Source organism: Seriola aureovittata, chromosome 15, assembly GCF_021018895.1.
Source record: "Seriola aureovittata isolate HTS-2021-v1 ecotype China chromosome 15, ASM2101889v1, whole genome shotgun sequence".
NCBI classification, from domain to species: Eukaryota; Metazoa; Chordata; class Actinopteri; order Carangiformes; family Carangidae; genus Seriola; species Seriola aureovittata.
In genome coordinates, this window is record NC_079378.1 from 23,149,548 (window position 1) to 23,162,691 (window position 13,144).

At 42.3% G+C, this 13,144-nt stretch overlaps 1 protein-coding gene across 1 annotated transcript; it reads right to left on the bottom strand.

Moving 5' to 3' along the window:
• Positions 1-1,793: 1,793 nt before the first annotated feature.
• Positions 1,794-12,786, bottom strand: LOC130182675 (scavenger receptor cysteine-rich domain-containing group B protein). Its single transcript, XM_056397762.1, has 12 exons — positions 12,347-12,786; positions 9,947-10,086; positions 8,997-9,029; positions 7,995-8,033; positions 7,106-7,408; positions 6,940-7,008; positions 4,943-5,257; positions 4,368-4,436; positions 4,005-4,073; positions 3,571-3,885; positions 2,872-2,955; positions 1,794-2,768 (listed from the first exon to the last, which is right to left on the bottom strand). Exons 2-12 carry the CDS (start codon positions 10,080-10,082, stop codon positions 2,452-2,454), a joined length of 1,749 nt encoding a protein of 582 aa, XP_056253737.1. The 5' UTR covers positions 10,083-10,086; positions 12,347-12,786; the 3' UTR covers positions 1,794-2,451.
• Positions 12,787-13,144: the final 358 nt, after the last annotated feature.

Here is a 13,144-nt window from a genome sequence, read left to right on the forward strand (position 1 = left end):
GATGTTGTCAGGTCAGATTTACAGTCACCTACAAAGCGTGTGTAGCTGATAAAGAAAAGACATCTGCGCCCACAGAGCAGTTCATAACTTATGTTTGACTTGTTGTATGGAAGAAGAGAAGAACAACAACAAGCCTTTATCATTTAAAAGCCAAAGAATTTCTCATTTCCCACATTTTATGGCAAAAAAACACAGTATCTTTTAGTGTCTTTTTAAAAAAAAATTTGTTACATAAATAACTTCTTTATTTTATATGAATATCTAAGACATATAATTTGTCATTTCCCACATTTTATGGCAAAATAAACACATTTTCAGTGTCTCCTGTATTTTTTCCTTATATAGTTATATAAAATAACTTCTTGAATTATTGACTAGAATAGGATTTCTTGTCATACATTGTTTGTGAAACCACCTTTGTAACCATGGATACGCCATTTCCTAGTATTTCTGTTGATTGGAGCGATTATAGAAATGAAACAGGCTCATAATGCTGATATGCTGAGTCATTTTATCATGAGTCACCAAACACACCCTCTTATGCAGGCTGTTCTGTTTCTGTGCTCCTGTAGACACTGGCCGTTTATGAAATTGATCAATCACTTCTTACTTTGCTCTTGAGCCTGCTAGACTATAGAAAGTCATTGATGCTTATCTTTTTATTTACCGCATTCATACTTTCAAAGGTCCTAAATCAATCTCTACAAAATGATTAATAAGACTAAAGTTACTTTTGCCATCAAAGTGAATGAAACCTCCAGTTACACATATCTGCAGGACATGTTTGATTATGTGAATAACAAATATCTCAGCATATCAAATATCTCTTAATTGATGACTTGTCATAACTCATATGCAAGATATTGTGTCTCCAGCCTAATTGTAAAATATCCTTAATACCTGCTGATTTTACAGATCTAAATTATTATTTTCATCTGAAACCACTTCTTCTTCTTCTTTTTCTTTTTTTTCGACAGTTTACTAAAATAGATCGATATTTCATTCTTTACAATGTCAAAACTAAAATCAAGAGAGTAGTTACAGTATCTACAGAGAAGTAGTGGGTGTTAAAAAAGGAATGTATACCAGTTTTGGCTATTAATGCAATATTCTCTAAGATTAGCTTTGCTGCTAAAAAGCCTTAGCTGTTCATTTATCACAGCAGCTACTGGTAGCAAAGATTAGATCAATACTTCTGTGTAACCTACAATACTGAGCGAGTCTGTTGACTTTTTTCTTCAATTTTGCTACAACACAACATTTTAGTATTCACCATTATCCAATAGTTATCAGTCATGGCCGCAGTGGCCACTGTTAGCTACGCAGTATCAGTGTGCTATCAAACAATTTGGATGCAGTCAGTCACTTCGTTTTATGATACTTTTTTATTACACTGCCATTGACTTGTTTAATTTGAGAACTACCAACTAAATGAAGTTAGCTATATTGTACTTTTTCTTTGTTACATGTACTGACTAAGCTAGCATCACACACAACAATTAGCTTGTTTGTATTAGCTAAAACTGCTAAATGACTAGTTGTGAAGGGAAATAAACTACCTTGAAAAGTAACAGAAAATGTAAACCCTGCTGTTAAACAAGTCGACTCCTGATGAAGACATCTTGTTTTTCCAGCTGTGACAGTTTTCCTTTCAACACATTCAAATAGTAGCGTTAACCATATTTGCACGTGCTATTAAAAAAGAATAAAACATTAATAAAGAGATGCACATGTTTAGGACAATGACAAATGCAGACACTGATTAAAACACCTCTGCTTTTACACCATAAATATATCATATACCGAAAAATAAGAAGATTTATTTTGTCACATGTAAATGATTATTAGTTACATTTATTTATATGACGGTTTACAGAACAGAAGAAACACATCATCATTTATTTGTCGATGGATAGTGTATATTCACAAGATATAACACGTCTATTTGTGGATGTTTCTTTTGCATACATGTGGTGTGTAGTATATATATTTCTCTCCCATTTATATTACTATTTGGTTTATCATACATATTTGTGACTTGTGGATCTGAAGTAGAAAAAGGTCTCCTTTTGTCCACATAATTAAAAATGGATGGATTTTCTCCTGTATGTTACTTGATCATCAAAGTATACATGTACAGTAAATATTTGAACATTTTTGGGCAAAAAAAAGAGAGACAGACAGTGAAAAGCTTTGTTTGTCTTTGTTTATCAAATAAAAAAACTGTGTACATTGTATTTTATGTCATATATTTATTTATAAAGTGCTTAATAGGCATAGATAGTCATAATATGTAATCATATATTGTTATATTAGTTACTTTGTATGTTGTTGGTGGTAAAGTATTCCTTCAGCAATGTGAAAGTTGTTATTTACATTATGTATACAAGTCCCAGGTTGGTACGCCAACCTCCTACCCATGGTGGAGATGGGAGTGTGGTTCAGCTGAAATCACGACAGTGAGCAGGTGACGCCAGCATCTTCGGTGTGGTCACAGTTGTGCACGTTCCAGGATATATGGGAGCACTCCTGCAGGGAAGCCTCTTCACCGCTGCACTTCAGATTGTCCAGCAGGATTGTTCCTGATCCAGGCCCAAAGAAAGCCTCTCCCCGGGCCGCCGTGGCCTCTCCACAGCCCAGCTGGCGACACACAACCTGAGCATCAGGGAGGTCCCAAGCGTCATCGCAAATTGTGCCCCATCCGGAATTTAAGTACATCTCCACCCGACCCTCACACTGGTGCTGACCACCCACCAGTCTCACCGTTCCTTCAGAAAGCAAAGAAGAGTCACATAAACTCAGAGTCTTATCTGTTTCTGACACCCAGGACGCGGGTTGATTTTGAGCCGGTTGAAGATATATTTGACCTACCTTCAGAGGGCTGTGTGGTGGTGGTGGCGGGTATCCGTTCTGTTACTCTAAAGTCACGTCCGATTGCGTTGTAGTATACAAAAGCTGGGGGAAGCAGACGAGAGAAGAAACAAACCCAGTGATGCTTCTGCGTCCTGGGAATACTCAGGAAATATCAAGTCACAAAAGCATTAGCAAGGCTCTTTTATAATTACTCTGCTGATCAATATAGGAAGCCTCATGCTTGGTTCCTTCAAGGTGATAATACAGAGACACACTTTGCACAGATATTGTTGAGCAATTTCAAAAACAGCTCTTTGTAAAATGCATTTAGAAAAGAAATATAATTATATTTTCCTATCAACGTGAAACCCAGGATCTAAGTAACGGGGAGTCTTTGTGCGCTTTTGATTTAGCCTCAAAGAAATGAAATTTGGCCTGTGGGCATGCAGTGACGCTGATGTGCCTTGACTCATCCGCTGTAATTTTTATGCTCTCTGGGACGTCTCCTCCTCAGTGTACTACAGTCATGCATTGCAACTGAACAGCTCAGCAGGGCGGGCATAGATGACTGGATGAAAATGAGGAATGAGCTTTCAGGGTTATTGATGACTGAAGATGGGTGTTTGTGCGATTATAGATACAGAGATTCTTAGGAGTGTCATTAAGCTAGCTTAATAGAGCCTGCTTTGACCCCACAGAGATCCAGTCAAGCCTTACGTGCACAGATAACTCCAGCATCCTCATGATGGCCACAGTTGTGCTGACCCCAGCCCAGGTGGAAGCACTGGGACAGCTCCGGCTCAAAGCCGCCACATTCCACGTTGTCCAGCAGGATCGGACCAGAACCGTAGCCGAAGTAGGCCTGGGTCTTGGCTGCAATAGCTGGCCCACAGCCAAGCTGCCTACACACCACGTTGGCATTGGGCATATCCCAGTCATCATCACACACTGTCCCCCAAACATTTTTGTAGAGGACCTCGACACGACCCTGGCAGCTACTGTTACCATTCATCACACGAATGGCTGGTTTGCCTGCAGGGATAAAAAGGTTTCAGGGTATGAATGTCTCTTCAAAAAAAGGTGATAATTGAATAAAAGGCTTTAAAAGTATAATATTTACCTAAAAGCAGAGATCAGATTATTATTGTTACCTTTTGTCTGGGCAGTTGTGGTAACAGTTGTTGGACTTGGTGACTTGGTGACTGGAATATTTTCTGTTGCTGGAAGAGAGATATAATACATGTGATGGCTCGGCACATCAGAGGACCTGCATGTAATGACTGTGGTGGGGTCAGTCTGTTGCACACTTTCACCACCATGTTTTGCGGCACTGTGGTGCAACGCTTTTACAGATAACGGGGGAGAAATGGCTCCCCTTGTTGGTCATTTGGCAAAAGTGCACATTTCCTTTCCACTGTGGGAAGAAATCCAACAAAACAAACTGGACATGCTGATGCAAAGGAGTAATAATCAGAGTGTGTTTGCATGCTCTGCTGTACAGTGTGACTGGATACCTTCAGTGTTAAATGTTCCCCAGAGTCCTCTCTGGTTTTGTGTTGCCACAGGAGTTTCAGTGGTGGATCCTGAAGTGGGTAAAAATGGAAATGAAATAATTTTCATATGTACAGTTCCACTTCTATTACTATTATTTCTACTAATATTACTACTGATTGATACCAGCACAGACACCAATATTATACTAGTCTTCTCCTCCTTAAGCTTTTATATACCTTAGTATGACTTAGTCTCTATATATGGTCACGCTAAGGAATGAAGGATAGTGATGTCGCTCTGTTGGTTGGTCCACAACTTCCAGACATGTCATTTATGTCAACAGATATTGTATGGATGGACATTAAATATTGTACAGACATTAATAATCCCCAGAGGACAAATCCTACTGTCTCTGGTGATCCCCTGAGGTTTACAATTATAGAAATATCTCAACAACAGTATTAGCATATAGCTTAAAGCACTGAGACCTGATAGAGCTGCTGGTATAAATATAGAGTCTTATTCTTGTTTAGTTATTTGTTAATAATAATTACTGGTTTACATTCATCACATTCTAGGACTGAGAGCAGCGTACCAGTGCAGGTGACTCCGGCGTCCTCATGATGGCCACAGTTGTGTTTGCCCCAGCCCAGGCTTTTGCATTTACCCAGGTCCTGCTCAGTGCCATAGCAGTTGACGTTGTCCAGGAGAATCAGGCCGGTGCCGTAGCCAAAGTAGGAGTTTGTGTGTGCATAGACTGCCGTGCCGCAGCCGATCTGTTGGCACACCACCCGGGCGTTGTTGAGGATCCAGTCATCATCGCACACTGTCCCCCAGCTTCCCTGGTAGTAGATCTCCACCCGGCCCTGGCAGGCGCTCTGTCCATTCACCAGACGGATGGTGCCATCACCTACGCCAAGAGGGAGAGGGAGGAATTAAACATATTTTTAGAGTCTGTGGGGTTTTTTTTATTAGCATCTATATCAAAGAATCTAATATGTGCTGATTTGGAGCTTTTAGAGGTGGGTGTGGGTGGAAGACAGAGCACATGATTATGAGACACTGATACAGAGAATGGAGAAGGGTGTGGGCCAATACAACACATACAGGAGAGTTGAGGAGAACATCTGATATTGCACAAAGCACAGATGTGGTCACCTCGTGTCTCAGCCCAGACAAAAACACACCTTTAACAGAGACAATAGACATTCTCATGTGTCCATCATTTAAAGAAGCCATGAACCGGGATGACTGCACTGCATTCCCGGTGGGTTTCACCAAGGCCTCCGAGGAATTAGCTCGATACGTCATTCGTAAACTAAATTTGATTCTGCTCTGGTCTCTCATGATCCTCTTAGGAATTAGGGGGGAGAAAAACAACTCAGTGACCACAACAAAGGACAAACCCAGTGAACAATAAGGATGGCCTGGAATTCAAGAGGCCCCTGAGGTGGACTGTGCAGTTTCCCTGAAGATGTCCAAGAGTTCCCACTGAGCTGAAAAGCCTTTGATGTTGTGGTTTGGTTTGTTTTTTTTTTTTAAATAACCCTGAGTGCGTATTCATTCCATGAGGATTCCTGCGTTTTGAACCCACACAATGACAAAATAAGCCATCATTCATTATTTAATGAAACCTGCCCTTGCATTTTGTAGTAACATCTGGCGTTCCACCTGTGAGCTGGATCTGAGACTGTGTGCTTTTCATTTTGATCCTGGAGCATAAAAAAAACAAAAAACATCTAATCAAACACAGGAAAACTTGTCCGAAGTTTAATCCCTCTGAATATACAACATTTCTTCCTCTGCAGTCAAGAAGCTCTGTCAGCGTTGTTTAGTTTGAGATGTGCACATGAATAACACTCTGATCTACTTATGTAGCAGAATGACAGTGTGTCCTTAACCCTTTGTGTGAATCAGCCTGATGGCATGACTCCAGTGATGTCATCACTTGTGTTGACTGAAGATGAGCGACGCACACAGGTGTGGTTCGTGGTTTTGTTTTGAAGCTGGGTCACATGCATAGACCTTCAATTACAGATTTGTTTGGCCACTTGAGGGAGTGGACATTAAAAAAAAAGCACTGCTATACAGTATTATCACCTTAAGGTAATATGGCTAACGTGTTAGCAAACTGTTGCCTGTGAACATTCAGTGTGTTTCTGGCCACTTGATGAATGACGTCCGATATTCACCGTAGATTTAGTTCCTCCTCTAACTCATGAGGGAAATATCTGGATCTTTAACAGCCACGTTCAGCAGCTTGTCGCTAACTTTATCTGCCGTTTGGTTCTGAGCAGCCGTCAGTGAAAACAGCTGCCTGATTAAAAATACTGATTAGTGCAGCTTCACATTTAGACAAGGGAAGTTTCAATAGTCAAAGTGACAAGTTTATACTGTTTCACTGCCTCACAATGTAATTAAACACATTTTGTTTACATAAGTATTAATTTTCACATAGTCCCAATTTTATTATCTCAATATTACCTTATTTGTTTCTGGATTTTGGCCATACGCCTTTTCAAATTCATCCCTTCTGACATCTCAAGTTGGCAGAAGACCAGTGTTATTTAGATAAAAGCAGGGGGCACTTACGTAAACCAGTGTTCCCCTGGGGGGGTGTGGTGAGATCCTCAAAACCTTTTGGCCCCACCACTGCTGGTTCTGGCAGCAAAACATAAAAGGAAACAGGAACTGAAGTGAAGTGGAAAAAAAAAAAAATCACCACTACCTGCAGCAAACAGTTGTATAAAGGCCTTACCTCTGCAGGTGACACCCACATCCTCGTAGTGGTAACAGTTGTGGACGCCCCAGCCCAGACTCCTGCACTGGCTGAGGTCTGTTTCACTTCCTCTGCAGTCCACATTATCCAGCAGTATGAGCCCGGCGCCTTGTCCGAACTGAGAGCTGCTGCCCACCGCCACAGCCACCCCGCAGCCCAGCTGCTGACACACCACGTTGGCGTCCACCATGTCCCAGTCGTCGTCACACACCGTGCCCCACGAGTCATTGAAGCGCACCTCCACCCTGCCCTCGCACCTGTTGCGTCCATTCACCAGTTGTACTTTGGAGACACAAGCAGACAGTATCTGTGAGGGCTCCTCTCTCTCTCTCAGACTCTTTTCGCTCCACACATCTGCGGTGTCTGTCTCTGAGTGAGGTGAGGAGCTTCAGGTTGTTCGGTTGTGATTGTGCCACCTCGCTGAAAAATCAGGCTCATAAAAGCTCCAATGTCTGTGGCACATTTCAACGACACGTGCTTCTATTTGAAAAAGAAATGAGACGATAAGACAGACCAGCGTGCTCTAATGTAATGATAGTTAATAGCAAGAAAAAAAATCCCTCTGGAACAAGTCTAATCCTACCGAGTTAAGGCACACAATAGGCCACATGACTCCTTGGACGAGAGTGAGGTGGATGCAGGAGGGTGGGAGGATACATAGCAAATAAGTGGGGATTAGGGAAATGGAGAGCTGGGAAAGTGACCTTGTTTAAAGAGCCCCAGGCACTGATCTACCTTCTGTGCTCTCTTTCACTGACACACAGCAAGCCTCTGATAGGTTTCCATGGCGTGACCTGGATGCAGACAAGTTTCTTAACTGAACAGGAGTGTCTGGGCAGGTGGAGGTGGCTGTACAGCTCATTCTTACCTTGATACTGCGTCTTCACGGAGGTTTGCACGTCATTGGCTGAAACGAGAGGGAGGAGGAGATACGAAAGAGAGAGAGAGAGAGAGAGAGAGAGTATGGCCAAATTATTTGTTGAAAGGAGGTTCTTGGCCTTCCATAGTTACTGTACTCTATATCTACTATATCTATTTTCCTGTAACACTAGACACAGACTGAAACCACAACAGGAGGCCTGTTCAGACCACGTACTGCACCAGCTACAGCAGTGATGTGTTAGCTCGTCCCTTTAATTTGGGTTTTCAGCCATGCTAGCAACAATTATTGGACGGATTGACAGTCAATTTTATACATTCATAGTCCTCAGAGAATTAATCATATTAAATCTGGCTTTTCATCAAGCACCACCATGAGGTTGATTTGTAGTTTAATGGATGGATGAATGAACTGATGCTGACGTTCATGTTCCCCACCAGATGAATCGTACCGTTTCCTGACTTCTCCTGAAGCTCATCAGGTCAAAATTTCAATACTTATTACAAATAACCTGCAAAACTAACATGACATTCCCAGTCCGAAGGGAATTCCTTTCTGTCATTCCAAACAACAGATATATTTCATGCACACCATGGAGCGTCCATGTAGGTCTGTGCTGTCACCTGTGTGTCGTATACATTTCTCAGGTGTGAGTGTTTCAACATGACACATATTTTCCAGAGAGTCACACCGGAGGATGTTTCTGTATAGAGGACGTTCTGACACCTGGAGACTAATATCAGGTTTCAACAACTTACAAAGACACCAGAGGGACTTTTTCAACCATCACACCCAATGTGGGTCACTTCACAGGCCTCTCCCATTTGTTTGTAGCACTGAAACATGTACAGTAGATACATACGACTTCCTATGTTAACCTCAGGGGCTTGTATTAAGACCCGTTTACAGTGTCACGTGCAGGTTTATATTCTGGGAAGACACAGTTCCTACTCCTAAGGAGAAAAGACGTAGATATTAAATATCACTTACTGGATACAGCCCGTCTGTTTATTTTCACGTCTCCTGAAATAAGAAAACACAAAATGTTAGTAAGGCACATATTTGAATAGCTGCTGGCTCTGTGAAGAGACCAAACCAATAAGCTGGTGTCAGCACATTTGAATAAATTGCTCTCTATATATTTGCTGATCCATAACGTCCAGTGAGTGGAATTGATCCTGGCTCCCTTCAAAGTAACTGCAGGGCTTTTAGCCAGCCACCACTGGTAAACACAGGGCAGACAGTAACCGTGGACACAAAAGCACTCATCTACAGGGACTTCGCTTGCAGGTTCGCCCGGTTCTTGAGCATTATTAACGCCTCAAACGTGTGGTCAACCACTGACACACAAGAAATCATCTCATGTGTCACAGTCAGGCGTAACCTTTTCCTTTGAAACCAGCTTTTAAAATATGCTGCTTCTCAAAGTAAATGTAGTTTTAAAAAGTCCCTAAGAACCATTTTTAAGAGCTCGAAAACAAGGACATAGGAGTTTGTTGAATGTTACAGTAGCAGAGGAGATAATAGCTTTTGATAAAGCTTGAGAATCAGTTTCAATCTGCATACAATCGACCTCTGGTCCTGAGCCAGTGTATGAAAAATTACCCCTTTAAGAAATGATATACTTTAAAAAGCGGTGTGTCACTGAGAACTTCAGACAAGTGCACCAAACTTTTAAGGCCTATTACTTTCCATATACATTTCATATTGTTCCTTTTTAGATTGATATTGCACCACAAGATGAGTTGAGAAAAATATGATTTAAAGATTCACCTCTTTCCAAATCACATACGGTACTCTGTAAAGAGGAAGGTGAACTCCTACAGTCAGGCAGCTTGGATGGAGCGGCCTTGACCTGTTGTAGAATTTGGACAAATCCAACATGGCACCCCACCCCCCCAGCTACCAAACCCACCCACCTCCGACCCGCACGCACTCACCGAGTCGCAGCAGCACGCTGACGGCCACCAACACTATGGATCCCAGCAGGGACACCAGGAGCCAGACGGCCGGGTTCCAGCACCGACACTCGCTCTCCACCACACGCTGGCCTCGCATGGCTGCCTGACTGACCATCCGCCTGCAACACACACATCCACACAATCTCATTCTCTCAAAACCCTTAGCTGTATGTGAACACACTTGTAAATGTAGTAGACAAGAGGGTAGTAGACACTTATCTACTACTACAAAAGCAATCACTATTTTTGTCCTGCTTCAGAGTAGCCTAATTATAGTATTGGATTGTTTTCTCTGATGGAGCCTGCAGCTATTGTTATTGTGCTGTAGTAGGTATTGATGGTAGTCTGGGGTCAGGCTTTGGGAAATGTGTAGCTCAGATCATGTGACGTGCATCGCTCCAAAGAGCTTTGAGGAAGTTCTCATGGCATACAAACACTTTTTGGAGCAAGCCCTGGTTTTTTTCCGTAAGACTGTGCCACCAACTAGTTCTGCTGTTGCCAATAAAACACCTTGAACGGGGAGTCAAGTTACCTCACTGTTTGGTAAGCACAAAATGGCTGCCGTGCACCGACCTGGCAGCAGGTGACAGAGGCTAAAACGAGAGAATCGGGGTGAAGTCTGTTGCCGCCGAAAACGGTCGGTGTGTCCGAGCTTACCAGCATCATCTAGAGCCGAGGAAGGCTTGTGTTACAGACAGAGGGAGGCACCTGTTTGGTGGTTTTCGAGGGGATTTTCCTTCAGACAGAGAATATTGGGATTCACGGACGATCACTCAATAATCAGCGTTAGATAGTAAAGTGACAGATGCTGAATACCCTTCATTCCTCACAACGGAGACACTGGGATGAATGACATTTACTTACTTTACACACTTTACTTACACTGCCAGTGCATTCAGATTAAGAAAAATATAAGAAAATGTTAAAATATGCTGTAATGAGGATGTACTTTTATATATTTCAATGGGACACTGGAATGACTGAATTCCAAATTTCACATATTCTTTTTGTGCGAGCGTCGCAGAAATGAGTTGAGGAGTGTTGTTAAAGCGCGTTGTTGTGAAGAGACACACAGTGTGTGGTTCGGCCTTGGGTTGTTTGTCTCTTTGCACTCATGCAGAATTCCCCCTGACCTTACACAGGAATGTGTATTAGGGGATGATGAGAGGAGAATTTGATATTGGCCCCTCGAGATAGTGGACATTCCGGGCCCCGGGGGCACAAAAAGACATTTCTGCTTTCTGTGGTCCCCATCGTCAGGCATAAACGCTGCTTCCTGCAATCTGTCACTAGAACCCTCCAAAACGCTTAGGCACCTGATGACACCGCAGGGGCGCCTCTCGTCTCCTTGGAGAGCAGGAGGCAGGAGGGGGGGGGTAAAAATCCTGAGCCACTGTAGAGTGTACATACAATCATCTTCAGCTTGCGGAGGTAAGTTTAACACACTGTCGCTCATCCTCTGTGGTACATTATGAGACAGTAGTGCCACAACAGCACTAAACACCAGCCAGCACAGACAGCTGGGTCCATTTTCACTGTGCTGTTGCTTTGTCTCTGGAGGTGCAGCGCAGAAGGCCGCAGGCCCACAGAGAAGCCATTGTGCGTCCAATTGGGAGGTGGGGATTTTAACACCAGCACGAGCTCAAGAACCAAGGCTGTCTCATTTGCAAACCGTACCAACAAACCACTCGAAACTCTGGGACAAATGGCTCAGTTATGAGGGATGAAAAATAATCTAGTCCCCAATGTTATGTTTTTCAATACTCCATTCATAGTAGGATGTAGCGCAGATCCGCTGGGGAATAATGTTGCCTTTTGTGTCAGCTCTGCTTCCCCTCCCTTCTCACTTCCCTGTGCTGAGAAATAGCTGAAAGATCTCGGCCCCACAAAAATACCCCTTAATGTCTGAGATAAACCACAGAATAACACTGTCAGGCCCTTAAATGGAGAGACTTTTAAACAGAGAATCAATACATTTGCCAGCATCTGTGACTGACCATAGCTTTTTATGAGTAATATCTTTTTTTTTGTGTGTGAAATGTGACAAAATATAACAGAAAAATATTGGTTTCTTGAGTATGTGGAAATGTCCTTGAAGAATGACGGAGAGAAGTTAAAGCAATGATTCGTATAATAGGCACATTTGTGATAAATAATCTTAATGCTGTACAACATGAACATCATAATTTAGCTCTGTCTCAGAGGATCGACTGTTTCACATCGTGATAAATGCACAGTTACAGAGAAAACAACTTCAGTGACAGAGCAAAGATTTTTACTGCCCGTTGATTTGTCACAGGTTCATGTTTGAAATGATCATGATGGTTAAATAAAGAAAATAAACAAGCAAAATTAACTTTAAAAAAAATAAATACATACCTGTTGTGAGAGTATTTATCTTCAGCCAATAGAAAATAAAAAAAATAGAATAGTTTCCTAAAAAAATGTCCTCAGAGCTTGAATAGCAGGCAGCTTAATTCCACAAGTCACACAGAAAACACACAAACTTTGTGTAGAAACAGAGGCAGGAAATTCAGAGCATCCAGCGCTTCGTGTTTTAGGTCTTTCATCTCCTGAACCCTGCTTGACTATAAGTACCTGGTTTCAGTGGCTGGGATTACGTAAAAACATCAAATACCAGAGCATTGTATGGTAATATTCTAACGCCCTGTACTAGTCTATGTTTAAAAGAAGCAGGAGGGGCAACAAAAAAAAAAAAAAGACAAAGACAATGAAAGCTAAGCCTTCACTGGTACCCCTGCATCTCCAGTTTCAGGTAGCGCTCACAGAAGGTGCGGTCCTGCTCATCTCTGCACACACTCGCAGAGGGAGACAAGGCTGTGGCTTAGGTTCTGTGTGTGTGTGTGTGTGTTTGTGTGTGTGTGTGTGTGTGTGTGTGTGTGTGTGTGTATGTGTGTGTGTGTGTGTGTGTGTGAAGAACCCTAAAGCAAGAGACCGTGCGATTATGAGGCAATGAAAGAAATGAATCAGAAAGTTGTAAACAGTAGTTTTTAAAATCCTCCACTCTTTCATTTAGAGCCACAGACACACCGGTGACTGACAATTATTACTGGATCAAGCGCTGTGGAGTGAAAAGACAAGGAAATTGACTGAGTGCTCAATAACGCGGCTTTAAAAAGCTTTTTGTTTCAAAATCTGTCAGAAGACGTGCACTTG